At 46.6% G+C, this 24,558-nt stretch overlaps 1 protein-coding gene across 2 annotated transcripts; it reads left to right on the top strand.

The window, feature by feature from the left end:
* The first annotated feature begins 958 nt into the window (after positions 1 to 958).
* ACTR5 (actin related protein 5) lies at positions 959 to 22,817 on the top strand. 2 transcript variants are annotated; one of them, XR_005016600.1, is made up of 10 exons: positions 959 to 1,365; positions 2,561 to 2,790; positions 4,699 to 4,868; positions 8,281 to 8,498; positions 9,173 to 9,355; positions 14,963 to 15,079; positions 15,806 to 15,945; positions 17,042 to 17,174; positions 19,630 to 21,888; positions 22,479 to 22,815. XR_005016600.1 is itself a non-coding variant. In XM_036826960.1 (9 exons), exons 1-9 carry the CDS (start codon positions 967 to 969, stop codon positions 19,885 to 19,887), a joined length of 1,848 nt encoding a protein of 615 aa, XP_036682855.1. In that variant the 5' UTR covers positions 959 to 966; the 3' UTR covers positions 19,888 to 22,817. The 2 variants fall into 2 exon arrangements, 1 of the variants encoding a protein (XP_036682855.1); XM_036826960.1 differs by having other exon boundaries at positions 19,630 to 22,817.
* The last annotated feature ends 1,741 nt before the right edge of the window (positions 22,818 to 24,558 follow it).

Genomic DNA, 24,558 nt, shown 5'->3' with positions numbered 1-24,558 from the left:
TTCTTGTCCATCTGCATGAAAATACAAGCAAAAACATATATATTTTCTCCCCACCCCCTTTCTTAAAGGGAGTTTCCTATAAACTGCACTGCCTTATTTCTTTTAAATATTTATCTTGGAGATTTTTCCGTATCAGTATACTTAGGTGTAGTTCTTAAACTTACATTCACTTATTTTTACTGTGTTCTGCTCCTCCCCACTTTCTCAATTTAATGACGGATTCCTTCAGATGTCTGCGAAAATGGCTTGTGTTGAAAGGCAACATCTTTAATCTGGTTTTGCCACTAACTGGCTCCCTATTTGGCCTAGAAGTGCTCCTAGAGTTTCTTGAGAACGTTTTGGGGTCTCATCTCTTGCTAAGGATGTTTATTTACAACCACCTTTTATAATTAACCTGCTTTTATCTCTCAAAGTGTTCCAGAGCTGGGATGGTAGAGTCAAGGCAGCTGCTCTAATTCTTGCAACCCCCTTGGCTGGTGGAATGGGGGAAATAGGGCAGGGGAGAGCCTGCCCAGTCCTTTTAGAGCTAAAACTAAGGCGGGGGGGGGGGGGGAGAGGGCGGGTCTCGGTCACATTACCTCCACTCCCACCCTCATTGGCCAGAACTGAGTCACATGATCACAACAAACTAGATGACCGTGCAGGGGAATTATACCACAAAAAGGAAGAAAGAGAATATGCACGTAGTAGGTAACAATTAGTCCTTTTCTCAGCGTTTGAGGTCTGTGAGAGGGTACAGTCTGTAGGTCTTAATAAATAAATCTATTTTAAAACTTTATATTGTATTATAAAATATAACACACGTGCAGAAAAGTGCACAAATCGTAAAGAGGACGGTTTGATGAATTTTCACTGTGCGGGGGCGGAGTCTCGCGCGATCTGGGCGGGCACTGCGTCGGGGGCGGGGCTTCGCGGCGTTTGAGCGGACGCTGCGGCGAAGGGCGGGGCCAGCGCGCGCGCTCCAAGATGGCGGCGGCCAGTGCAGCAGGGCCGCCTACGAACGTGTTCCCATTCCGCGATGCCCGCGCCGCGCCGGATCCGGTGTTGGAGGCCGGTCCGCTGGCGCACGGGCCACTGCCGGTGCCTCTGGTGCTGGACAACGGGTCGTTCCAGGCCCGCGCAGGCTGGGCTTGCCCCGGGCCGGACCCGGGCCCCGAGCCCCGGCTGCAGTTCCGCGCCGTGTGCGCCCGCGGGCGGGGCGGGGCTCGGGGCGGGGCGGGTCCGCAGGTAGGCAACGCGCTGGGCAGCCTGGAGCCGCTGCGCTGGATGCTGCGATCGCCCTTCGACCGCAACGTGCCGGTGAACCTGGAGCTGCAGGAGCTGCTGCTTGACTACAGCTTCCAGCATCTGGGTGTCTCCTCACAGGTGAAGGGTGGGGTGGGGTTAGGCTTGAGGGGAGGGGTGAGGTCGTGTCCCCGCTCACTCCGCTCTCCGAGGGATAATAGTAATTCCAGTAGTTCTGATTGTCATTTAGTCATTGATTTAGTCAGTTGATCAAATATTAGGCGCCTAACGTGTGTAAGTCCTGTGCTAGGCGCTTGGGGTATGGCAGTGAGCAAAAGCAACGCCCTTTTCTCTTGGAGCACATATTCGGGTTCGTTTGTTAATACATTAATTTATTATCAGATATGTATTGAGCATCTACTCTGTGTCAGGCACTTTTCTAGGTGTTTGAAATACGTCCGTGAACGTGACACGAAATCTCCTGTGCTTATGGAGCGGGTGTGGAAAGTCGCTCTAGTATGAAAAGACAACACAATAAACGATAGAATTAAGTAGTATGTTCTGTCGCATGATAGAAGGACAGGAGAGGGTTGCATGTTTTCAGTAAGATGGTTGGGGGAGGACTCGGGAACAAGGTGTTGTTTGAGCAAGAACTAAAGGAGATGATTGAGGGAGCGATCCTTGTGAATATCTGAGGGAATAGTATTCCGGAGAGAGGGCACAGCCAGTAAAAAGGCCCTGAGGCAGGAGTGTACCCTAATCCTAACTGATGGCAGCCAGAGTGAGGGGGAGGGTAGTCAGTGGAAGAGGAAGTCGCAGAGGTAATGAGGGGACAAGTCACACACCTTATAGGCTTCTACGCTGAGTGAAATGAGGAGCCGTTGCAGGGTGTTGAACAAAAGAGGGACGTGGCTTATGTTCCAAAAGGATCACCATAGCTGCTGTATGGAGAATGGACTGCCTGGGGTCATAGGGTAGAAACAGGGAGACCAGTTAGAAGGCTGTTGCAGTTAGGAGGTGAGGGATGATGGTGACTTAGATGAGGGAGGAGTTGAGGATGTGATAAGAAGCAGTTGGATTCTGCAGATATTTTGAAGATGGAGCCAGATGATTGGCTGACAGTTTGGATGGGGCTTGACTTAAGTTGACCCTACTTTCATATTTTCCAAAGCAACTTCCAGGAAAGATGGGTGTTTTACAGTTGCTTCTGATTCAGTTTTTTGATTGGAGACCAAAAGCCAGTTGAGCCCTTGCAATAAGGATTTCTGTTTCTTTTTAGGCTTTAAAAGGAGTATTCTCTTAGCACCTACCAATTTACTCTTTTCTTTCCAAGTAGGGCTGTGTCGATCATCCCATAGTTTTGACAGAAGCCGTGTGCAACCCACTGTATTCACGACAGATGATGTCCGAGCTTCTCTTTGAGTGCTATGGGATTCCTACGGTTGCCTATGGAATAGACAGCCTCTTCAGCTTCTACCACAATAATCCAAAGAACTTGATTTCCAGCGGGCTCATCATTTCATCTGGATACCAGTGTACACATATTTTACCCATCTTAGAAGGGAGGTGAGTTGCACTTATGGCATTTGGGTGCTGTTTTGAGAAGCATTCAGAAAACGTTTATTGGGCGCCTGATTTAAAGGTGGAGTGGAAAGAGCAAGGACAGGACCATGAACTGGCCTCTGGGCTTAGTTCTGACCTCCCTCACTGTGTGAGTATAGATGTCACTTCATCGTCCATCCTTTGTGACCTCCTGGATCGAGTTGGGGTAGATGGTCCCTGAAGTCCAAATCCATAATTCTAGAACTTTATGGTTCTGACTTAATGGTGAGATGGCTAACACCGTACCTGTAGGTAGTAGGTGCTCAATTAAAACGTTCTGAGTAAATTATTTAAATAGATTTAATTTAGACTGTCGTGTTCTGGAGTCACTTTTTAATAAGAGATTTTTTATTTTTTTATTTAAAGCTATTTAATGACAATTATTTAGACCTTTCTTTTTAACTACTGTACCTGGTACATAATAGGTACTTAGTAGATGTTTTCAAGTTCTATAAAAAGTGAGGGTAGTTTCTGTCGTGTTTAAAATCTTGTTTTATAGCTGGGTTTTCGTTGTCTGATAAAGAGACTAGGCCGGGGAGGGAGGGATAAATTGAGAATTTGGGATTAACAGATGCACACTACTATATATAAAACAGAGAAACAACAAGGATTTACTATATACACACAGAATTCAATATCTTGTAATAATCTATAATGGAAAAGAAACTGAAAAAGAAGGTATATATAACTGAATCACTTTGCTGTACACCTGAAACACTGTAAATTAACTATACTTCAATAAAAAATTAAAAATTAAAAAAAAAGAGAGAGACTAGGCCAGCATCATGCTCTCCTGAGAAGGTTTCTCTTTGCATAGAGATAGAGAGGGTATGTAAGTAGTGAGAGAAGGCCTGGCTTCGGAATTGAAAGCCTGGGTTTGCAGCTCTGCTGAGGATGAAGTACTTAACTTCTTTACTTAGTTTCCTAACATATACACTTGGGAAAAAACTGGTTTCTCAGGGTTACCTTGAGAACGAAACGAGATAATGTAGGTGATGGCACTTTGTAAAACAGTCTGAATATTTAAGTGAAAATAAATGCTGTTGAATTTATTGAGCCCTATAGTGGGAATTTCTCTTGAAGTTCTTACAAAAATTTATGAAGAAAAAAGTAATTCTTAGACATTACCAAACACTCCTGCTATAGAGTTTTCTATCTTATGTAACCAGAATATGCAGAAATTAAAAATAATATTATTATTTTATGTTATGTTATATTGAGAGAAAGTGATTTTACCCAAAGGCTAAGAAATGATCAGATTGGGGCATATCATGTTCTATGCTGGCATCTGCTGGTGAGGTGTGATATAGCAGTGACATTTTAGTACACAGCAAGTTCCTAGTGCTCTGCTCCTCTAACTTTCTCACATTGAGAAAATAAAGGTACTCTGGTTCTCCTCCCCTTCACTTCATGTCAGAGGGACCTGGTTCTCTTAGGAGATTACAATAAGCCAATGTGTATGTGATTACTTAATGTGTTTGCATAAGTAGAAGTGGAGTGTCTAGGGGAGGGGTACTCAAACTCTGGCCTACACTAGAGGGATTTGGGAAGCTTGTCAAAATGCATATTCCTGGGGAAAAATGCATATTTCTAGGCCCTTCCCAGAGCAGATGAGTCCTTCCGAGATGCTTGCCAGAAGTTAGATGTTCATGTGTCTGTTTGGATGTGGTCTAGGAAGGCCTGCATTGGGTAAGAGGTTGCACTAAGGCAACTTTAAAGTTCCTTCCAACTGTTAGGTTTTATTTCCCCCAGCTGGTCAGTTGCTTCCTTATTAGTCTACATCAAACTATCCTCTGCCCTAGTGCACGTGCTCCATATTCTCTCCTCCACATTGCCAGAAATTTCAGTGCTGTTTCCATCCCTTGGTTGTAGGTTGGATGCTAAAAACTGCAAACGCATCAACCTGGGAGGAAGCCAAGCAGCTGGCTACCTCCAGCGTCTCCTGCAGCTGAAGTATCCTGGGCACCTGGCAGCCATCACTCTCAGCCGCATGGAGGAGATCCTGCACGAGCACAGCTACATCGCTGAGGATTATGTGGAAGGTACAAAGAGGATGTTTGCTTGCAGCTTTCGAATGTTGTCTACCTTTGGGGTGTTCCTTAAATTGTTCCCAGGGTGACTCTTTCGCTCACTTTTTTACTCTTAGTACTTTTTAGCATTCCCTTCCCTTTTTGGTATTTCCTAACAGACTTTTTCAATTAATTGGTAACTTGCATATGTAGGTTCTTTTTCAACATCGTTTTGGCTACTCTGGTTCCTTTGCCTTTCCATATAAATATTAGGATCAGTTTGTCCATATCTACAAAAAAGTTCTGTTGGGATTGTGATTGAAAGAACATTAAATCTGTAGATCAGTTTGTATATAAAACAACAACATTCTAAATGTAGATTCAGATATAATGTTAAATCCAGATTGGGGAGAATTGACATTTTTTTTTACTATGTTGAGGCTTCTGATCCATGAACATAGTATGTCTTTCCATTTATCTAGGTCTTTATTGATTTCTTTCATCAGCATTTTATGATTTTCAGTGTATAGACCTGTACATGTTTTATTAGATTTATGCCTAATTATTTCTTTCCTTGTTTTTTTTCATTTCAGTTTTCAGTTGCTCATTGCTATTGTATAGAAATGCAATTAATTTTTATGTGTTTACCTTGTATCCTGTGACCTTGTGAAATTTACTAGTTCTAGTTTTTGGAGATTCCTTGGGAATTTCTAGGTACACATGTCATCTGGGAATAGGGACATTTTAATTTCTTCCTTTCCAATCTGTTTGCCTTTGTTTCTTTAGGAGTGGTAAGAGTGGACATTTTTGCCTTGTTCCTAATTGCTGATCTTGTGGTGGGGAAAGCCTTTAGTCTTTCCCTATTAATTATATGATGTTACCTCTAGTTTTTTTTTTTTTTAACCTCTAGTTTTTTTACAGATATCCTTTATCAAATTGAGGAAGTTCCTTTCTGTGCCTAGTTTTGCTGATCATTTTAATCATGAACGGATTTTGAATTTTGTGAAATGCTTTTTCTGCATCTGATATGATCCTGTGGTGTTTGTGCTTTGGACTGTTCGTATAGGAGAGTATCATGATTCTTTTCAAATATTGAACTAGCCTTGATTTGGGGGGATAAACCCCACTTATTCATATTATTTTTTAATATATTGCTGGATTCAGTTTGGTAAACTTTATGAGGTTTTTGTGTATATTCATGGGGAATATTAACCTATACTTTTCTTGTACTGTCTTTGTCTTGTTTTGGTATCATGGCAATGCTGGTCTTATTAAATGAGCTAGAAAGTGTTCTCGTCTACTTTCTGGAAAAGACTGTGTAAATAATTGATATTATTTTTTTCTTTAAATGTTTGATAGAATTCTCCAGTAGAACCATTTGAGCCTGGGGATTTCTTTTTCTGAATGAATTCAGTTTCTTTAATAGAAGTAGGACTATTTAGGTGATTGCATTGGTGTCTTCTTTTTTGCTTGAGGTTTATTTTGCTCTTTTTTTCTAGTTTCTTAAGGTAGAAGCTTAGATTATTATGATAACTTCTTCTTAATATAGGCATTTAAAGCTTGAATTTCCCTCTCAGCAGTGCTTTATCTACATGTCACAGATTTTGGTATGTTATGTTTTCTTTTTTACTGAGTTCACATATTTTCCAATTTCGCTCAAGCCTTTTTTATTTGGAACCATTGATTATTTAGAAATATATTGTTTTATATCCAAGTGTTTGGAGACTTCCTTGTTATCTTTCTGTGGTTGATTTCTAGTTTAATTTCATTATGGTCAAAGAACTTATGTTGTCTGGTATCAGTTAAACTTGTGAAGATTTGTTTTAGGACCCAGGCACGATCTGCTTTGGCAAATATTCCATATACACTTGCAAAGAATGTGTATCCTGCTGTTGTTGGGTGGAGTATTCTGTGATGCCATTTAGGTTCTGTTGGTTGATGGTGTTGTTCAGTTCTTCTATACGCCTCTTCATTTTCCATCAAGCCATATTGATTATTAAGGGTGTTGAAATCTCCAGGGACAATTGTGAATTTTCCTATTTGTCCTCTCAGTTCTGTCAGTTTTTGCTTTCGAGTGTCTGAAGCTCTTTTGTTAGGTAAACATTGAGGATTCTTACGTCTTCTTGGCAGTTGCTCTTTGACCATTATATAGTGTCCTTTTTATCCCTTGCAGTTTTCTTTGCTTTGAAGTCTGTTTGGACATTAACATAGCCACTCCAACTTTCTTCTGATTGGTGTGTCTTTCCGGCCTTTTAATCTACCTGTATCATTATATTCAAAGTAAGTGTCTTAATAGTTGGGTCCTTTTTTTAAAAAAAAAGATCCCTTCTGTCAGTCTCTATCTTTTAATCGATATGATAAGACTATTTCCAATTAATTTAATTCTTCTTATGTTTGGGTTTAGGTCCACCATTTGATTATTTGTTTTCTGTTATTCCTTCTCTTTGTTGTTCTTATTGCTCTCTCTTGCCTTCTTTGGGTTATTTGAACATTTGAAAAATTTTTTTTGGTATTCCATTTTAATTTGTCTATTGTGTTTTTCACTGTATATTTCTCGTGTAGGTTTTTTTAGCTGTTGCTCTAGAGATGACAGTAAATAGGCTTTTCACAGTCTTCTTAGAATCTCTGTTTTACCAGTTCAAGTGGAACGTGGAGATGTCAGCACGCCAGAGGCCCCCCTTTTTTTTTTTTTAAATTAATTTATTTTATTTATTTTTCGCTGTATTGGGTCTTCACTGCTGCTTTCAGGCTTTCTCTAGTTGCGGCGAGCGGGGGCTACTCTTCATTGCAGTGCGCGGGCTTCTCATTGCGATGGCTTCTCCTGTTGCGGAACACAGGCTTCTAGGCGCGCGGGCTTCAGTAGTTGTGGCTCGCGGGCTCCAGAGCACAGGCTCAGTAGTTGTGGTGCACGGGCTCAGTTGCTCTGCGGCATGTGGGATCTTCCCAGACCAGGGCTCGAACCCATGTCCCCTGCACTGGCAGGCGGATTCTTAACCACTGTGCCACCAGGGAAGTCCCCAGAGGCCCCTTTATCCTTCCTCCTTTATGTCAGACTTGTCTTCTGTGTCGCATCTACATACATTGGAAACCCATCAGACGTCATCATGGTTTTTACTTCCAATTGTCAATGTATTTCAAGGAGCTCAAGAGGAGGTTAATTACTATGTTTAATCAGATTTTCATCATTTCTGTTGCTTTCCCTTCATTCCTGGTGCTCTAGATGGTATCCTTTCCGTCTGAAGAACTTTATTTAGCAATTCGCTCAGAGCAGGTGTGTTGGTCGTGTCCAGGTCTTATAGCTGCATTTCGCCGATTGGGTGGCTTCAGAGATGGGAGGGAGTGTGCTTCCTCCATCTTACCCACACCTGGAACCCTGGCGCTGACTTTCTAATCTCAGTGCTAATAGTGTTCCCATTTCCTAACTTCCAAAATCATTCTGTTGAAGAATTGCAGAAATGGCGGTGCCCCGATTACTATGAGAACAATGTCCACAAGATGCAGCTCCCGTTTTCCAGCAAGCTCCTGGGCAGCACCCTGACCTCCGAGGAGAAGCAGGAGAGGCGGCAGCAGCAACTGCGGCGGCTGCAGGAGCTGAACGCGCGGCGGCGGGAGGAGAAGCTGCAGCTGGATCAGGAGCGGCTGGACCGGCTGCTCTACGTGCAGGTGACAGCGGACCCCCCAGGGTGGGACCTCAGCCTCGCTCCATAAAATGCGTCATGCATCTTTTTGACTTGGGGTCAAGAAGGGGTCTGGTGGGAGGGGTCATCCATGTAGAGATCGTGCGTGTAGAGGACGGTGTAGCAGCAGGACCTGAGAGCTGTGGACCTGGCCTTGTTGATTTATTTTATCCTTGTGGTCCCCTTTGTTTGATTTTTAACTTCTGGTTTAAATGTAGCACACGTGATGCAAAGCACACAAATCCTAAGTGTCCAGCTCAATGAATTTTCACCACTGAAACACATGATGTATCCAGGTCAAGAAACAGAGCATTACCAGCAGCCCAGAAGCCTCCCTCAGCCTCCTCTTAGTAACTTTCCCATCTCTTCTCACCCAGAAGCTAACGTTTCTGACGTCTGTCCCCATAGATGAGTTTTGCCTGCTCCGGTGGTGCTGAGATGGTGACGCACGGGAGCCCAGAGATGGCTGGGGAGGAGGACTTCGTTGCGAAGCTTTGGTGGCGGGGGTGGGGGGTCTTTGGGGGGGGCAGGCTCAGGGAGCTCGGGGAGCCCTCTCCCGCCATCGTTCTCTGTCCAGTGTCTAAGTTCCATCTCTCCTTCCCGTGCGCGATTGCCCCGATGCACATCTTTGAGGATGGATTGTGACTGCTCGGCTTGCAGGAGCTCCTAGAGGACGGCCAGATGGATCAGTTTCACAAGGCCCTGATAGAGCTGAACATGGACTCCCCGGAAGAGCTGCAGTCCTACATACAGAAGCTCAGTGCCGCAGTGGAGCAGGCGAAGCAGAAGATCCTTCAAGCAGAAGCCAGCCTCGAGGTGGACGTGGTGGACAGCAAGCCAGAGGTACTGCGGGCCTCGGGAGGGAGGTCCCGCGGGGTGCTGTAGAGCAGGGGTCCCCAGCCCCCGGGCCGCAGAGCAGGAGGTGAGCAGTGGGCGAGAGGGTGAAGCTTCATCTGCCGCTCCCCGTAGCTCGTGTTGCCACTGGGACCATCCCCCCACCGTCCGTGGAAAAATTGTCTTCCATGAAACCGGTCCCTGGTGCCAGAAAGGTTGGAGACCGCCGGTGTAGAGAGAACAGCCCTTTCGGAGGGCGGGAGGAGTGTCCGGAGAAGGCTGACATCAAAGGGGTTGTGACCAGACTCGGGGGAAAGAGAGCAGAGTGGTGTGTGATATCTACGGGGACACGGGTGGGGGCAGGGATGGCACTGACCTTGTACCAACTGAAGTTCTGACCCAAGGGGTTTCAGCCGGTAGAGCTCTGGTCCCTGGAAAGCGGATGTGTGCGAGTAGAGTAGGAAGAACATACACACGCCTATCGTGTGGCCCATCTTGAACCTGAACCTGCCCCTCTGATGGTTCCTGGGCAGTTAGTCATATGCCCCCTTAACTTTCTTCTGATCTTCTATTAAATATATCATGGTTGCTCTTCCATGCACCTCCTTTCCATCTCCGTGCTCCCTAAGGACAGGGGATCATGCTTCATGTATAGTTAGGAATTTTTTACAGCCGCTAATAGACATGCTCACGAAGATATTTGTAGGTTGATTTAAGATCAGCCTTTTGTTAGTTACTAAACACTGACTCTTTGATCTTCTCTCTCCTTTTTGTTTCTCTGCCAGTGGGCTGTTAGTGTTGATGTGGCCAAAAGGGCAGGTGGCGGGGCTGAGATAGGATCCCGGGTAATTCATACCGTCGCACTGGGCCCCGCATGGTGAAGGGGCTGCCTGCAGGTCACACCTCGGCCCCAAGTCACTGGTTGGCGCTCCTGTCTCTAGAACTGGACGAAAGTGTTAATAAGTGGACACATTGTTGCTGAATCTGTCATCTCTAGAGTGCTAAAACAAAGGAACTAGTTCATTGCCTTATGACACTTGTGGGGCAAGATTAGCCAGTCCAACTGTTGATTTTTGTTTTTAAATCAACTTTACCTATACTTTTAGAAAGAAACAGTCTTGTGGAAAACTCCAGTTTGCTGCCGGGTGTAGTGTGGTGCTTACCAGGGACCTCAGGGCCGTCCTTGGCTCGGCAGGCAGCCTGCTTTGCAGTGACTGTCTCAGCTGGAGGCTGGCTCTCGGTTCCTGCTCTCAGCCTCACCTTCCCCACCTCTCCGACAGGCCGTAGACCACGTGAGGACAGTGACTGAGCATGCGTGACTGATGAAGCGGATCCTGAGTCAGGCTTCCTCGGCACAGCGTGCTGGATCACTGAGATCCAGGGTAGAAGTGCCTTGACCACCATCTTATTCTCGCACAGCGTCCCAGATCAGCTTCCAGAGAACTAATGTGCCTTGTCTAGTTTGCTCCTTTTCAGGTCTGTGTTTCAGATTTGAGCTGTTGTTTCCTAGGATCCAGGTCCACATTGCCTTTGTTGTTTATTCATCTGTACTCAGTTTTATCATGCTTATCAACATGTCCACAGGACGTCAGCATCTTTACATCAGAGATGGACCACTAAGCCACATGCACGTGGGGGAGTTCAGATTTAAAAAGAAAAAAAACAAGCAACTGTGAAGATGTGATTCCCAAACAGTCGGGGAACCAGTTTTTCCTTTTCTTGTTTCATTTTTCTGCATTTGTTACATGCCCTGATTCAATCACTCTGTTTATTCATTCAGCAGATACTTATTAAGTCCCTACTTTGTTCTGTGTTCTAAGGGTACATATTCAGATTTCTCTGGGCTTGGGGTGACTTTGAAATGTTGTACTTTAAAAGGTTTCCCTACGTACAACAAATTTGATGAATCGATCTGTCCCCAAAGCTTTAATAGTCAGGGTGATTGTTAGAGATTAGATCCATTACAGTAACATTCATGGAATAAATTTGGCCATGACACTGGCCAGCCAGTTCTACCTTTCAAAAAGTATTTGTTATATTTTCCAACAATATAATTCTTTTAGAATGGAGAGAACAGATTTATGTGGACCACAGTTCATATTGAAATGCAACCTAAGCAGTAATGGCTGCACTGGATTAATAACAGCTACATTTTTTAACTTCCAGTGTTTTTTAAAATCCATTTTTTCGAGACTTTGCTGGCGGTCCAGTGGTTAAGATGCCGCGCTTCCAATGCAAGGGGCATTGGTTCGATCCCTGGTTGGGGAACTAAGATCCCACATGATGCGCAGCGTGGCCAAAAAAATAAATAAATAAAAATAAAATCCATTTTTTCCTACAGACCAATCCATGCCAGCCCTCGGTATTCTGCAGGTATTCGACGAGGATGTTGTAAAGGAGTAGGCTTCCTTTTGAATACTTCTAATATACTTTTAAAATATTTTAAACACTTTTAAAATTTTAAATACTTCTAATATACTTTAAAATACCTCCTAATGAAGTATTTAAACTAAAAGATGCTGATTTTGCATCACTATGAGCGCAGCGTAAGGGGATGGGAGGCGGGAGCACTGCTTGCGAGCACCCTTGTTTGTTGGAAAAGACAATGGGCCAAATACAGAAAGTGCTCTGGCCTGACGAGCTGAGATCAGAGCTGCCCTTTGCTTGTTTTTATGCTGCTCCAGGCTGTTCCAGGGAACCATGCTGCATCTTCCCTGAGGGACTCTGGCAAACTGTTCAGTTCCAAAAGAACAGTCATATTTACGTTCCCGCATGCCACCCAGTACACGTGGAGACCCTGGCAAACCCTAGGGGGAGAGAAACCAGCCATGGTAGAGAAATATGTTCTGTCTTAGATGCGTATTGTCGGCATTGAAATTACCAGCTTTGTTCCTCTCTGTGAATCATATGAATTGGGATAAGGAAAATATCTTTTTATCATTTTTAGTGAAGCTAAAAGTTATCTTATTTTTAAGGTGAGATGCTTTTGAATATAGCTAGATATGAAGGTGGATAGTAATAGTTTTGTCACAGCTGAAGAAGCCTTTTGAAGCCCAGACATTCTGCAATCCTCTTTATTCTAGAGAAATTTGAGGGTTGCCAGGGACTAGGGGTACAGAGGTGACTAAGATGCAATCCCTGTCCTCCTTGGTACCTCAAAAAATAGGGCTATAGAACCATACTCAGGCTGTAATAAAACTTATCAAGTGTGGTGGTAGATGCGTGTGGGAATACAGGAGTTTTGAGAAAGGATTGGGGTGTTTGAGCTGGGCCCTGAAAGATTATTTGATTTCAGCAGATAGCAAATGAGGAAGGAAGGACATTTTAGATGGAAAGAAGCACACGTGCGGGGAGCAGGGCACATCGGGCACAGAAAGCATGGGAGATGAAGCTGGAAGGGAGGCCATGGCCACCTATTAAGGTCTTTATCCAGCGGCCCAGATATTATCCTTCAGACAGAGCCTTCAGAGTGTGCTGAGCAAGGCAATAATCTGATGAGATTTTATTTTAGGAAAATAACTGGCAGCAGTTAGGATGATGGCTTTAGGGAGAGGCAAGGCTGGAGATGGGAAGACAGGATTAAAATGTGTGTAGTCATCCAGAAGAGAGCTGATTTTTGTCAGTGGCCTGAAGTTTGTCAGTGGCTGTTGGGGTGGAAGGTGGAGGAGGACACACTTCCAAGGAAGGAGCCAAAGATCCTGGTGTCATTCAGGAGTGGCAGTTGCTGATGATAACAGAACATGTGCCAGACCCTGTGCTGGGCACTTGTGCAAGTATCATCTTGATTAATTTTCACAATTCCGTGAGTACTGTCTTCATTCCCATTTTATGAATAAGGAAACTGACATTGAGGCGAGGAAAGAAACGTGCCCAAGGTTGCACAGCTAGGAGCAGTGCAGCTGAGAGACCCGAGCAGTCCGGGTCTAGATTGTCTCCGGTCACTGAGGCTGGGTTGAAAGGCAGCAGGGGGAGGTGGCGCTGGGGACCGAGCTTAGGGAGATGATGAGCTGGGTTCTGAGCCCCCCATCTCTGGAGTCTCTGTGGGATACCAGGCAGGACTGTCCAGGACCCAGCTGTGGAAGGACCTAGAATCACACAGGGAGTGGGAAGAGAAGAATGCCTGGGGAAGGCCACTGCTGAGGGGTTGGGTGGAGCCGAAGGGAAGAGTGTAAGGAGAGGTTTAAGACACCTGCTGACCGGGGACAAAGGGATGGCCTGGTAGCGGTCTGGGGCTCGCTCTAGTCCTGCCTCACCAGAAGCCCGTTTCACGTATCTGCTGCTTCATAAAAAACACTCCACACTGGGCAGTGTGAGGCAGCAACCGTGTTATTGCGCTCATGAATGTGACGGGTCAGGAGTTCAGACAGAGTGGAGCGGGGGTCTCTGGGACCTCAGCTGGGAGGACTTGGACAGTTGGGAACTGAACTCTCTGGAGGGTTTTTTCACTTCCCTGGCATCTGGGCTGGGATGACTCAGAGGCTGGACTCCACAGACCTGAGCACCCACCTGCGGCCTCCCCATGCGCTTGGGGCTTCTCAGCGCAGCCACTGACTTCCAGGAGGGAGCTCCCGAGAGGGAGGAGCCAGAGAGCGTATGTCAAGGGGCATTGCCTTATTTAAGAGTGACTTTGCATTTTACCTTTGCAGCTGATATGAATAGGTTCTAGAGAAGTGTAGTTAAGTACTCTGAATTATGTCGGTAATTTATGTACGTCATAGATTCTGAGAGTGAGGAGGGCTCTCCTCTCAGGCAACCTTGGCGGTTGGTGTTGAATCTGCTCGAACCCTCCCAGGACACCGTCTCATCAGATAGTCCTTTCTACAATAGCTGTCACTGTTAGAGCCTCCTTCCAGGGAATGCAACAGAGTTCCTTCCTGAAACTTCTCCCCTTTGAGTCCGGAAGGTACAACTCATCTGCCTTTCTCCAGAACTATCCCCCCACCCTCCCAACTTCATTTGTTCAGGTCAAAATTAAAGGTGTCCTAAACTCTCAATTCGGAACCTTGCCGGCATGTCTAGGCCCCGCCCAGGGTCATTGTCGTGGAAGAGGAAAGCCTGTTCTGCAGGCCTCCACGGATGGGAGGCATTCGGCCGCCTTGGAGCCTTCAGTCACATCTCCAGCCCAGTGGACCTGCGCTCAAGGGGACTGATTGCTAAGCCTGTTAGTGTTGGCACATATGTTTATTAATTATTAAGAGATTGACTTGATTTTGCCCGTAGTCTAAGCTGCTTTGTAGGACACCGGCTCTCACACCCTCTCCCCCAGAGCTCTGTGCGTGGCGGTGTGACAGGTGCAGGCAGCCAGTCGTCCCCGGGGCGCCAGGCTGGAGCTGCCCCTCAGAAGCCTTCAGAGAAGGTGGGAGTTGATGAGGCTTGTCTCAGTGGGAAGGGTAGGAGATAAGAGCGAAGCTCATCCCTGGCTTTTTAGTCTTTTAATCTTGTGTTCATGTGTGTTCCTTTTTTTTAACAGTTTAGAAACTTTTTCATAGTTTTTATGTGTGGATGTACTTTTAGGACATTAGGCAAGATCCCAGTTCTTTTTGGTGACAGCGAACTCATAGAACTAAGGCTTGCTGAATTACAGGTTCTGTCCACTTGTGTTTCTTCTCTTCTCAGACCCCTGACCTGGGGCAGCTCGAACCATCTCTGGAAGACATGGAAAACATCAACGATTTCGAGCCCTTGTTTTCGGAGGAAACGCCCGAAGTGGAGAAGCCGGTGACCACGGTCCAGGTTGGCCTCCCGTAGCCTCCACCTTGCTTATGCTTTGAAGCTTAACATAAATGACCAGTCAGGTTTAGTCTGCTTCTTTAGGAATACTTTTCCCTAAAATACCAGTTGTATTTTTTAGAAGGGAGAGTACTAGTACCGAAAACTTCCAAAGTCAGGCATTTTTTTCCCCCCCGTGGTGATTGTTTGGGGTTCCAGCACTAAGCTCCGTGCATCTGTGAGAAACAGTCTCCTGGGTGGAAGCATTTGGGCAACTAACTGGGGACTTTAGACCCGAAGACCAGCTTTTAATGATTTTATTTACATTTAAGCCAGTGTCATAATGCTTCATCCTCATTTGAGTCTGTGTTTCTGTCATTACGATGGCAGCCAGGTGGACTGGCGTGAGGCTGAGACACACCTGGGAGAAGCCCTTCCTGGCTCTGCGGGCACTGGGGACTGAGCCAGGCACTTGGTCTTCCAGTACCAACCTTTCTCAGCTGCTCTTCACCAAGTCTCTTTCCCTGCATCTCAGGGACCATTTCATGAAGCAGATATGTAGCGGTTTATAATCCAAAGGTTGAAGAAGGTAGAAAATTGAATTATCAAATCAAGAGAGTTGGGGAGAGGTTATTCTGGCACAAAGGACAGAAGCTATGTTGGAATAAGAAATGCAGTTAGAAGAAACTGGCAACTGGGATGTTTGTTCTCATGGCCTAAAAATATCTTCTAAACCTTGGGTTTTTAAAGCCCGTGTTTAACTTGGCAGCATATCATCAGCTGTTTGTTGGGACAGAAAGAATTCGAGCTCCAGAAATTATCTTCCAGCCGTCTCTCATCGGGGAGGAGCAGGCCGGCATAGCTGAGACCCTCCAGTACATTCTGGACAGGTGAGACTGAAACTTCTTTCTTTTACTTCTATTTTCCTGAACCATTTCCTTGAATTTTGAATTGAACAGTGGATTTGATGGCCGGGCATCTCCTTTTCATTGACTTGCTGCACTCAGATGGTATTCTTTCTCTCTCACCAAGCGTGGCACAGAGTTAGGGCTCTCTAATTCATTTCTGAACATGTAAATACTCAACGTGTAAATCCTCAACGTGTAAATGCTTGATTTGAGGAGCTTTAAGAGTTTCTTTGAAAAATTTGGGCAACATGGTATATGTGCATTGGCTTTCCTATAAATCTTCACATTATTGCAGACTAGTGATTCTAAATCACCCTAAAAACGTGCAGAACTTAGTTTTTTTCCCCACCTTGCATTTTATTTATTTAAGAGTTTGCATTTCTACAAGAACATGCCTCCCCCGCACCCATTTATACAGGTATTTTCCTGCAGTGTGAGTTTTCCTAATACAAGTTGGACAAGTAGGGAACACAATTTTGTGGTACTGTGGTTGCTGTTGGTTAAAACAGGGTGGAAACTTACACCTAGCAAGGAAGAAAAGCCATTGCAGCTACTTAGAGTGGCTTTGAGTTTTGTCTAGCAGTGGGTGGGAAAGCGAGCAAACACAAATAAGATAAAACTAGTAGTAAAAAAAAAAAAAAGCACAAATGGAGAGATGGGTCCTCAAAAGGAGAGGCAGAACTTCTGGGGGTGATAGAAATGTTCTGTATCTTGGTTGTGGTGATGGTTACTGTGTAATGGTTACTGCTGTTGATGGGTATATAAATTTGTCAGACTTCATCCAAATGTATTTAAAGTAATCCTCAATAAAGTCAATTTTTTACAAAAACATGTATTGGAAAGGCATAATATTTTAATCATGCTAAGGAAATGGATTGACCATTCAAATTAAGGTTTTGGCTAGCTATTTGGCATTCTGTAAAGACACAAATGAAAAATGGAAGGCTTTTTTTTTTTTTTTTTAACTTTTTGCGTAGACCTTTTCTGTTTTGTACTGAGAGCTTGCATTTCCACATCCATATTCTCTTCCAATATTCAAGTTGGAGGGACTAGAGCAGAGGAATCGTATTGTCCCCAGGTACCCAAAGGATGTTCAGGAGTTGCTGGTTCAGAACGTTTTCCTCACTGGCGGGAACATGATGTATCCTGGGATGAAGGTCAGAATCGAGAAGGAGCTGTTGGAGATGAGACCCTTTCAGTCTTCCTTTCAGGTACCAATTGTCCGTGTAACCAGCTGTTTTGAAAATAGCCTTCATTATTTGTTTTCTGGTTACAAAAGTAGTAAAGTGTAAATGAGAAAAATTACTTGATAATTCCATCATCCAGAGATAGCCACTATTAACACGTTTGTGGCTTTCCTTCTGGTCTTCAATCTATGTTTAATTTTCTTTTTTTTTTTTACTTTTATTTATGTATTTATTTATTTAATTTTGGCTGCGTTGGGTCTTCGTTGCTGTTTGCGGGCTTTCTCTAGTTGTGGTGAGTGGGGGCTACTCTTCGTTGCGGTGTGCAGGCTTCTCATTGCCGTGGCTTCTCTTGTTGTGGAGCACGGGCTCTAGGCGCACGGGCTTCAGTAGTTGTGGCGATGGGCTTAGTTGCTCTGCGGCATGTGGGATCTTCCCGGACCAGGGATCAAAACCGTGTCCCCTGCATTGGCAGGCAGATTCTTAACCACTGAGCCACCAGGGAAGCCCTATGTTTAATTTTTAAAGCACAATGGAAATCGTATTTTACGTACTTCTTTGTTTTAATTGACGAAAGCCTGCATATAGTAAAAATTCAGAGAGTACAAGAGTGTACACTGAGAATAAGGCATTCTCTAGGAGACTGGCTGGGGAGATTTTTCTTTCACATATTTTCTGCACACTTGAGTGTATACTGCTTTGTAACCTGAATTTCTTAACCTGTCGTGAATGTTTTCCCGTGTCATTATTCTTCTAAAATACTTTAAAAAATGACTGTATGGTGTGGATGTCCCACAATTTATCTACCAAATTCCTGATCACCAAGAAACCCCACAATTTATCTACCAAATTCCCGATCACCAAGTCTGAGCTCCTGTTGTGGACCAGGCACCTTGGGATGCTGAGACGTCCTAGACACCAGATGCCCCGGCCCCAAGGACCTTGCTGCCTGAGGGGGCAGCAGTCAGATGAATAGGCCAGGATAGCCCACAGCGTGAGGGGCATACAGACGTAGGCGCCTAGGGCAGGCTTCTTGGAGGTGAGTCTTCTGAGCGTGAGGAGGTGTTTGCCAGGTAGAGAGCGTGGAGGGGAGCGGGGTGGAGAGAACATTCCAGACGGGGACCAGCAGGAGCAAAGGCTCGCGGGCCGGAAGCTTGTTGGTGAGCAGCTGAGTGTGGCTGGAGCTCGTGACTGTGCAGGGTAGCGGGGGAGGGCCGTGTGCACGGCACGCGTGGTGCAGAGCTTCTGTGTCCTGCTGGGGGCTCGGCTGTGGCCCCCTGTGCCGCACGATGTGTTGTGTGTTCAGGGGGTGGTCTCTGGGCTTCGGTCCTGATTCCGGCACCGCCGGCGCTGAATTTTGCCAGGCCTCAGTTTTCTCCGCAGTATGAAGGGGGTCGTCCTGGTGCCTGTTACCAGCATGCAGCGTGCCTCGCCTGCCAGGTGCTCAGCACAGAGCCTGCGCGTGATAAACAGACGTCAGCTGTTGTGCTGAGGGTCCCTAAGAACACTCCAGGTTCCACGATTCGCTAGAAGGACTCACAGGATTCAACATGTAGTCCTCCTCGTGATTTATCGCAGTGAGCCCTTCCCCCGTGCAGGGAGTAGAGTGAGCGCCTTACACTCCTCACGTCACCCACACTTTCTAAGCCAGAGCGGTCGGGGCTTTTGTGACCCTGATTTTGCTGATGATCCCTTCTCGCAAGTCTCGCCTCATCCTCCTCCAGCTGTGCTGATTCCACCTGCCCTTTACTCCAGAAAGTTCCCAAACCACCATTCCATCCTGGGACTTCTGTGGGTGGGGCAGGGAAGAGGGAGGTGGGAGGTCAGACAGGCGACTGCAGAGAACAGGAGGCCCGATCTGAGTTGGAGAGCGGTCCGCCCGCCCGGTGCTCAGCTCCGCCTAGTTGAGGGGCGCTCACGGGGCTGCTGACCCCGGCCTCGCTCCCCTAATCAGCAGTGGAAACCGAGCGCTGGCAGCAGCATGGGGAGCCCAGGTCAGCCTCTCTGCTCTCATCTCCCCTGAGGCTCCTTTGCCCCCGTGGCCAGAGCCACCTCGCATCGGCCTCTGCTGCCCTCTGCTGGCAGAGAGGGGATCAGGTCCAGGAAGGCCTTCCCTCCAGGTCCCTCCACCTGACGGCTTGTGGTCTACAGCATGGGGCAGGAGGTGGGGCAGCTGGTGCCTCTCCCACCCAGAGTGGCAGGTCTGGTGTTGGTAAAGTCGCTGATAACCACGTATCCGGTGAGGTCGTGTCCGGCGGGCTCTGCGTGTTTGCGTGATTTCTTGAAGAGTCTGGGACATTTCACTCAGCTCTGCTTGGGGGGTGCAGAGGTAGTCCTGCCCCGTCTTGGAATTAAAGGGGGCCCTCCTGCGTGTGTATTTCTGGGGACAAAATGTAGGGGCTGTAGCTGGCCTTGCTGAACATTCAGTCCTCGGACCCTGAGGGGAGACGCCCGTCCAGTGACTGCTCTGCTCATGTTTCAGGTTCAGCTGGCCTCGAACCCTGTGCTGGACGCCTGGTACGGTGCTCGCGACTGGGCCTTGGACCACCTGGACAACGAGGACGTCTGGATCACCAGGAAGGAATATGAAGAGAAGGGAGGAGGCTACCTCAAGGAGCACTGTGCTTCCAACGTGTATGTCCCCATCCGCCTGCCCAAGCAGGCTTCGCGCGCCACGGAAGCCCAGGCATCCGGCAAAGGCTCGGCGGCCAGCGGAGGCGGGCCCGGCGAGCAGGCGTAGCACAGGGGCCCCTCCAGGACCTTGGGCCACGGCGGCCAGTGTGACAGGACGGTGACTCTGCCAGCTGTGTCCAGCCCGAGTCTGCTGGGAACATTTGGCTGCAAGATGGATTTCTCCTGGGGAGAACAGTTTAGCGCCACTGGGAGTTACCCTCTGCAACTGTGTTCTTTTGGGGGAGTTGGCGGTGAAGGGACTTTAGGTGGCCTGCTGTCTTTGCTGAGCCATGGATGAGCCGTGGCCTTCACTTCCCGCAGCAGTGAATGAAGACAGGGTGGGGGACGGAGGTGTGCAGTCTGCACAGGCTTCCTTCTTACCACATTTTAAAGCCTTTCTTGTTTTTTTTTTTTAAATCCTTTAAATTTTATATTGTCAGTGTAGATAGTCTTCTAAATTTATTCCAAAATTGTGCGAATGCCCAGCAGGTGGAGTTCTTTCACATACAGGTAAAAAGGTAACATTTATATCCTAAGAACAATCAACCACGAACTCTCAGGGGCTAGAAATATTTCCCTCCTTTTTCTTTTTCTGCTTAGAAATAAGGAAAAGGGGCCCCAAAGAGGGGAACCAGATAGTACGAAGTCACTCATTCGGGGCCTGCCCGGTGCCCACTTCTGAATGGGCAGGTGTGGGGCTAGTGGCCCGACTCTTGTTCGTACTTTCTTTGCTGGAAACTTTTCCACGATGTGAGGCCTTCCTACAGTTTTTAAAACTTCTCTTCCTGTGAGTGTGTTGGCTGCTTAACTTTTCAGGTCTTTCCGAAGAAAGAAACAGACTGGAAAAGCTGAGCCGTGGAGCCTTTTCAGTTTCGCCGCAGCCTCACATCCCCTGGACCTTTGCAGCCTCATTGTAAACAGACAGATAACCCCTCTCTTATACAGAGATTGCTTGGTGAGAATTTTAACTCTCAAACACACCCAGTACTTGAGCCCAGAAGCCTCCAGAGCTGCTAGCGTCCTTGTCACAGAATCCGTACGTTTAAATCCCATGGGATGTCTGGCCCACCCCTCTGAGGAGGCCACCTCAGAACCAGTCTGCTGCTGCAGTTCACCAAGGATGGTCACCTGCGTCGCCAGCTCTCCGGGGCTTCGATACCGAAGACCGGGAAGGGCCAGTGGTGGTGGAGGAGGAAGCGGAAGATCCAGGCCAACTCAAGACCCCCCACGTCCCTGCCGGGGAGCCACAGGCCGTCCACAGCTGGGCCCAAGGCCGGATGAGATGGTGAGAGTGAACGTGAGCTGCCAAGAAAGGACAGATGCGAAGAAGGCAGGACCCGCCTCATGGGAGAGGTTTCCATATCACGTTTCTGGGAAGAGGAGTTGTGCTAACTGCCATAGGCCTGGGGAGACAGGGGTCTTTCTCCCACAGTCAACATTTTAAACAGCCCAAACAGCAGTGGTGAGGTGGAAGGATTGCCCTGGAAGTCCAGCCTTGGTGGGGAAGGACCCTGTGTGGGCAGGTAAGCTGGGCTACAGCGTAGTCCAACAACAAGTGTGAAGCCGGGCCTAGTTGGGGTGCCCGTAGCCTGGAACTGAGGAGGTTTGGGGCTGCGGTGAGGCTGGACCTTAAGCTCTCCCGCTTTATCTCTAAGCCCTCACACTGACCTCTGCTGACACCTCTCAGCCCTTCCTCACACAGACCACCAGCAGCACTCATCACGGTACTGAGAGCTTTTTCTCTGCCCCCAGATGGTCTCTTATAGACTGTAAAGCGTTCCCCAAGATCGGGAAGAGGGTTTCATTCAGCTTGGAGTATCCACAGCCCAATGCTGGGCCTGGAGGGTGCTGTGGGCTCACAGGATTTTGAATGAATGACCAACTGGTTGTGTAGATAAGTGAATGACTAAATCTGTGAACAAAGACAATTTGTGACTAACTCGTGCGCTCTGTTGAGAGGAACAAATCGGGTCCATACTGAGGGCTTTCCCCTTAGCTGGGGAGCCCTACTTATTGAGACATCTCAAGTCTTCTCTGTGACCCTGCCAGGACTGTTCGTGGAGAGAAGGTGGGTGTGACTGTAGCTGAATGATCTGAAGGCAGCCGTGAAGGAATAGATTCCCATAGCCCAGCTTCGGGCTTCTGTCTGGGTTGTGGGAGGGGGAGATAGCCCAGGGTAGGGAGAGTCTGGCATGGGGGGTCAGCCCGGCTCTGGGTTTGAGTCAGAGCATCCCTGAAGGTTGGGTGGCCACCTAGGGCGATTAGGGCCGCTCTCCCCGGCTAAGATGTGGTAGGGGTGTCCCTCCTTCTGCCCCCACTGCCTTCCATTGGCATTTCTGGAAATAAAAAGTTTTACCAAAGCAACAAAGAAGGCGAAAAGGTAAGAAAATAGAAGTTAAGAGTAATATAAGTGTTAAAATATAGGCAGAGAACACTAAACCAAGAAATGGAGAAACTGAATTCATACAAATACCATGTGCAAAGATTATTTCATGCCTACCTAAGGGATTAAATGAATACGATGAAGTTTATCATTAGAGAACTTTGTAATTAAATCATTTCCAGATAATTAGAAAACGGTAGAACAGAGGATTAAAAAATGTAGGCAGAGAGACTGGCTGATCACTAAATCCATCTCCCTTTCCTTTGGGCGCACAGCTGCACTACATTTCCCAGCCTCCCTTGCAGTCAAACAGGTAGCCGCTTGACTTCCGGCCACTAGGTTATGGACAGAAGAGATATACACCATTTCCAGGGCTGGCTTCCATGAACCTCCCATAAGAGCCTCTCTTTCCATGTTGTGTGGCTGAATAGAGAACCGTCTAAGGCCCAAGAGGAGCACGGGGCCACAAGATGGAGGGAGCTGAATCCTTAAGTGACTTCTTAGAGCAGAGACCCTGCAGATTCTTCAGTGCGTGAGAAATAAACTTACTGTGTTAAGCCACTGAGAACTTTGGCCTAATCTTTTACAGCAGCTAGCATTATTCTAACTAAAAGTGTAGGTTAAAAATAAAAATAAAACCCATTAACTTCTTGTTAATTGGGGATTTATTAAGGAGGAAAATTTTTTAAATAATATGAAACAAAGAGAACAGTGTGACAGATAGTTATCCCCTCATTTAGGAAATGGGAATAATCCCTTTTATCCTGTAGTAAGAGTAAATGAGATAATGAGTGAAATCATGTAAGGATTTCAGGAAAATGGCAGACTAAGCTGACCCAGAAAGGCCCCCTTGCACCTGCTACAAAGTTATGCAAAAAGGGGATAAAGTAGAACTTAAAAGGTTGTAATGCTGAACTTAGAATCATAGATATCACAGAAAACCTTGGAAATCAGAAATGAGTACAAAAAATCATAGCCAGATTGGTAACCAAAAGTTGGCACTGAGGCAAGCCTGAGGTTTCAGGGCTTATTTGAGAAATAAGCCCTAAGGGCAGGTAGGGACCACGAGTTTTGAAATGCCTAACCAGGGACCAGATATGTAGCCTGGGCCCTCAAGAAATGAGGAACCTGGGATAAACTCCCTGAATAAATAATACTAATGCAGCAAGGGTAACCTGAGCGAGACTAGAAATAGAGCAAGTAAATATAAACATTAGGGAAAGCCAAATCCAGTAGTAGGAGGAAAGTTTGGGAGTGGGTGGGGTGGGGAGAAGAGGTAGCCTAGTTAATAAAAAGTACAAAATAAAATGGTATAAATGAGTTCAAGTATTAATCATAAATGGGCCTATCAAAAGAAACAAAAGAAATAGATTGGTTTTAAAATACACATATAGTTGTAAGCTGTTTGCAAAAGATGCTTTGAAAACATGATACAAAGATAAAAGGTAAAGGGATGGAAGGTAAACCAGGCAAATGAACACTGAGCAGCTTATCTGCTATAGCAATAGTAACATCAGGAAAATAGTCTTTAGAGCAAAAAGTATTATTAGAAAGAGAAACTTTACTTAGTAATAAACAATTCACAAAAAGAACGAGCCTGAACCTAACCTATATGCCCCTGATAAAATAGCCTCGAAGTGTATAAAGCACAAATTGACAGAATCATGAAGCGAAATTGACAAATAGTGCCTGGCTTTTGGGAGATCATTATTTAGGAGCTGTGATGAAGGTGAGATCCAGGAATGGGTTGGGTCTGGTACTTCTAGGCTCTGGGCTAAGTCCAGTACCTTGGCAGAGCAAAGGAGAACGTTAGGCTAGGCAGCCGTACCTGGACTCCTAGCCTCTCCCTAGGGCCCTCCCAAGAACTGGCCTCACTGAAATGCTGGGATGGGGGTTGATGGTCTTCGGGATGGCTGTGCTCAGGAGGAAGGGAGGACCCTGAGCTGGAAGCCACATCCTTTCATCCTCTAGCAACAGGTTTACCTCCTCTTCTCCCTCTGGCCTCTCTGCTGGCCCCTCTGGCCCTCAAAACCCCGTGGGCCATTCCTATAGAAGCAGGCATATGCAGAGGCTGCTGGATAAAACCCAATAGGAAAAACAGGCAAATAATTCCCTCAAGTGCATTCTGGTAACTTGGGGATTTCTGGGACTTGAGCCTTCCCCTTCCCCCCACTTCATTCTTTCCATTGCTTCCCCTCATTCAGCCTCCTGCAGCCCCTGGCAACCAGGGCAGCCCGAGGATTTCCCCTTGCCCAGCAAACCTCTGTCCTCTTGTCACTCTGCTTGGTGGCTAGGAGCCTCACCTTGTTGAGAAGCCAAGGTCAGGGAGGCCAGGTGAGCATCAGAACTCGACTA

Source organism: Balaenoptera musculus, chromosome 15, assembly GCF_009873245.2.
Source record: "Balaenoptera musculus isolate JJ_BM4_2016_0621 chromosome 15, mBalMus1.pri.v3, whole genome shotgun sequence".
Classification (NCBI taxonomy): Eukaryota; Metazoa; Chordata; class Mammalia; order Artiodactyla; family Balaenopteridae; genus Balaenoptera; species Balaenoptera musculus.
This window is presented reverse-complemented; position numbering and strand designations above follow the sequence as displayed.

Bases quoted from the DNA above. Each gene is read 5' to 3' on its own strand.
- ACTR5 (XM_036826960.1), top strand. From the start codon at position 967: ATGGCGGCGGCCAGTGCAGCAGGGCCGCCTACGAACGTGTTCCCATTC. The intron at 8,499-9,172 runs GTGACAGCGGAC...CTCGGCTTGCAG, and splicing joins ACCGGCTGCTCTACGTGCAG to GAGCTCCTAGAGGACGGCCA. The intron at 17,175-19,629 runs GTACCAATTGTC...CTCATGTTTCAG, and splicing joins CCTTTCAGTCTTCCTTTCAG to GTTCAGCTGGCCTCGAACCC.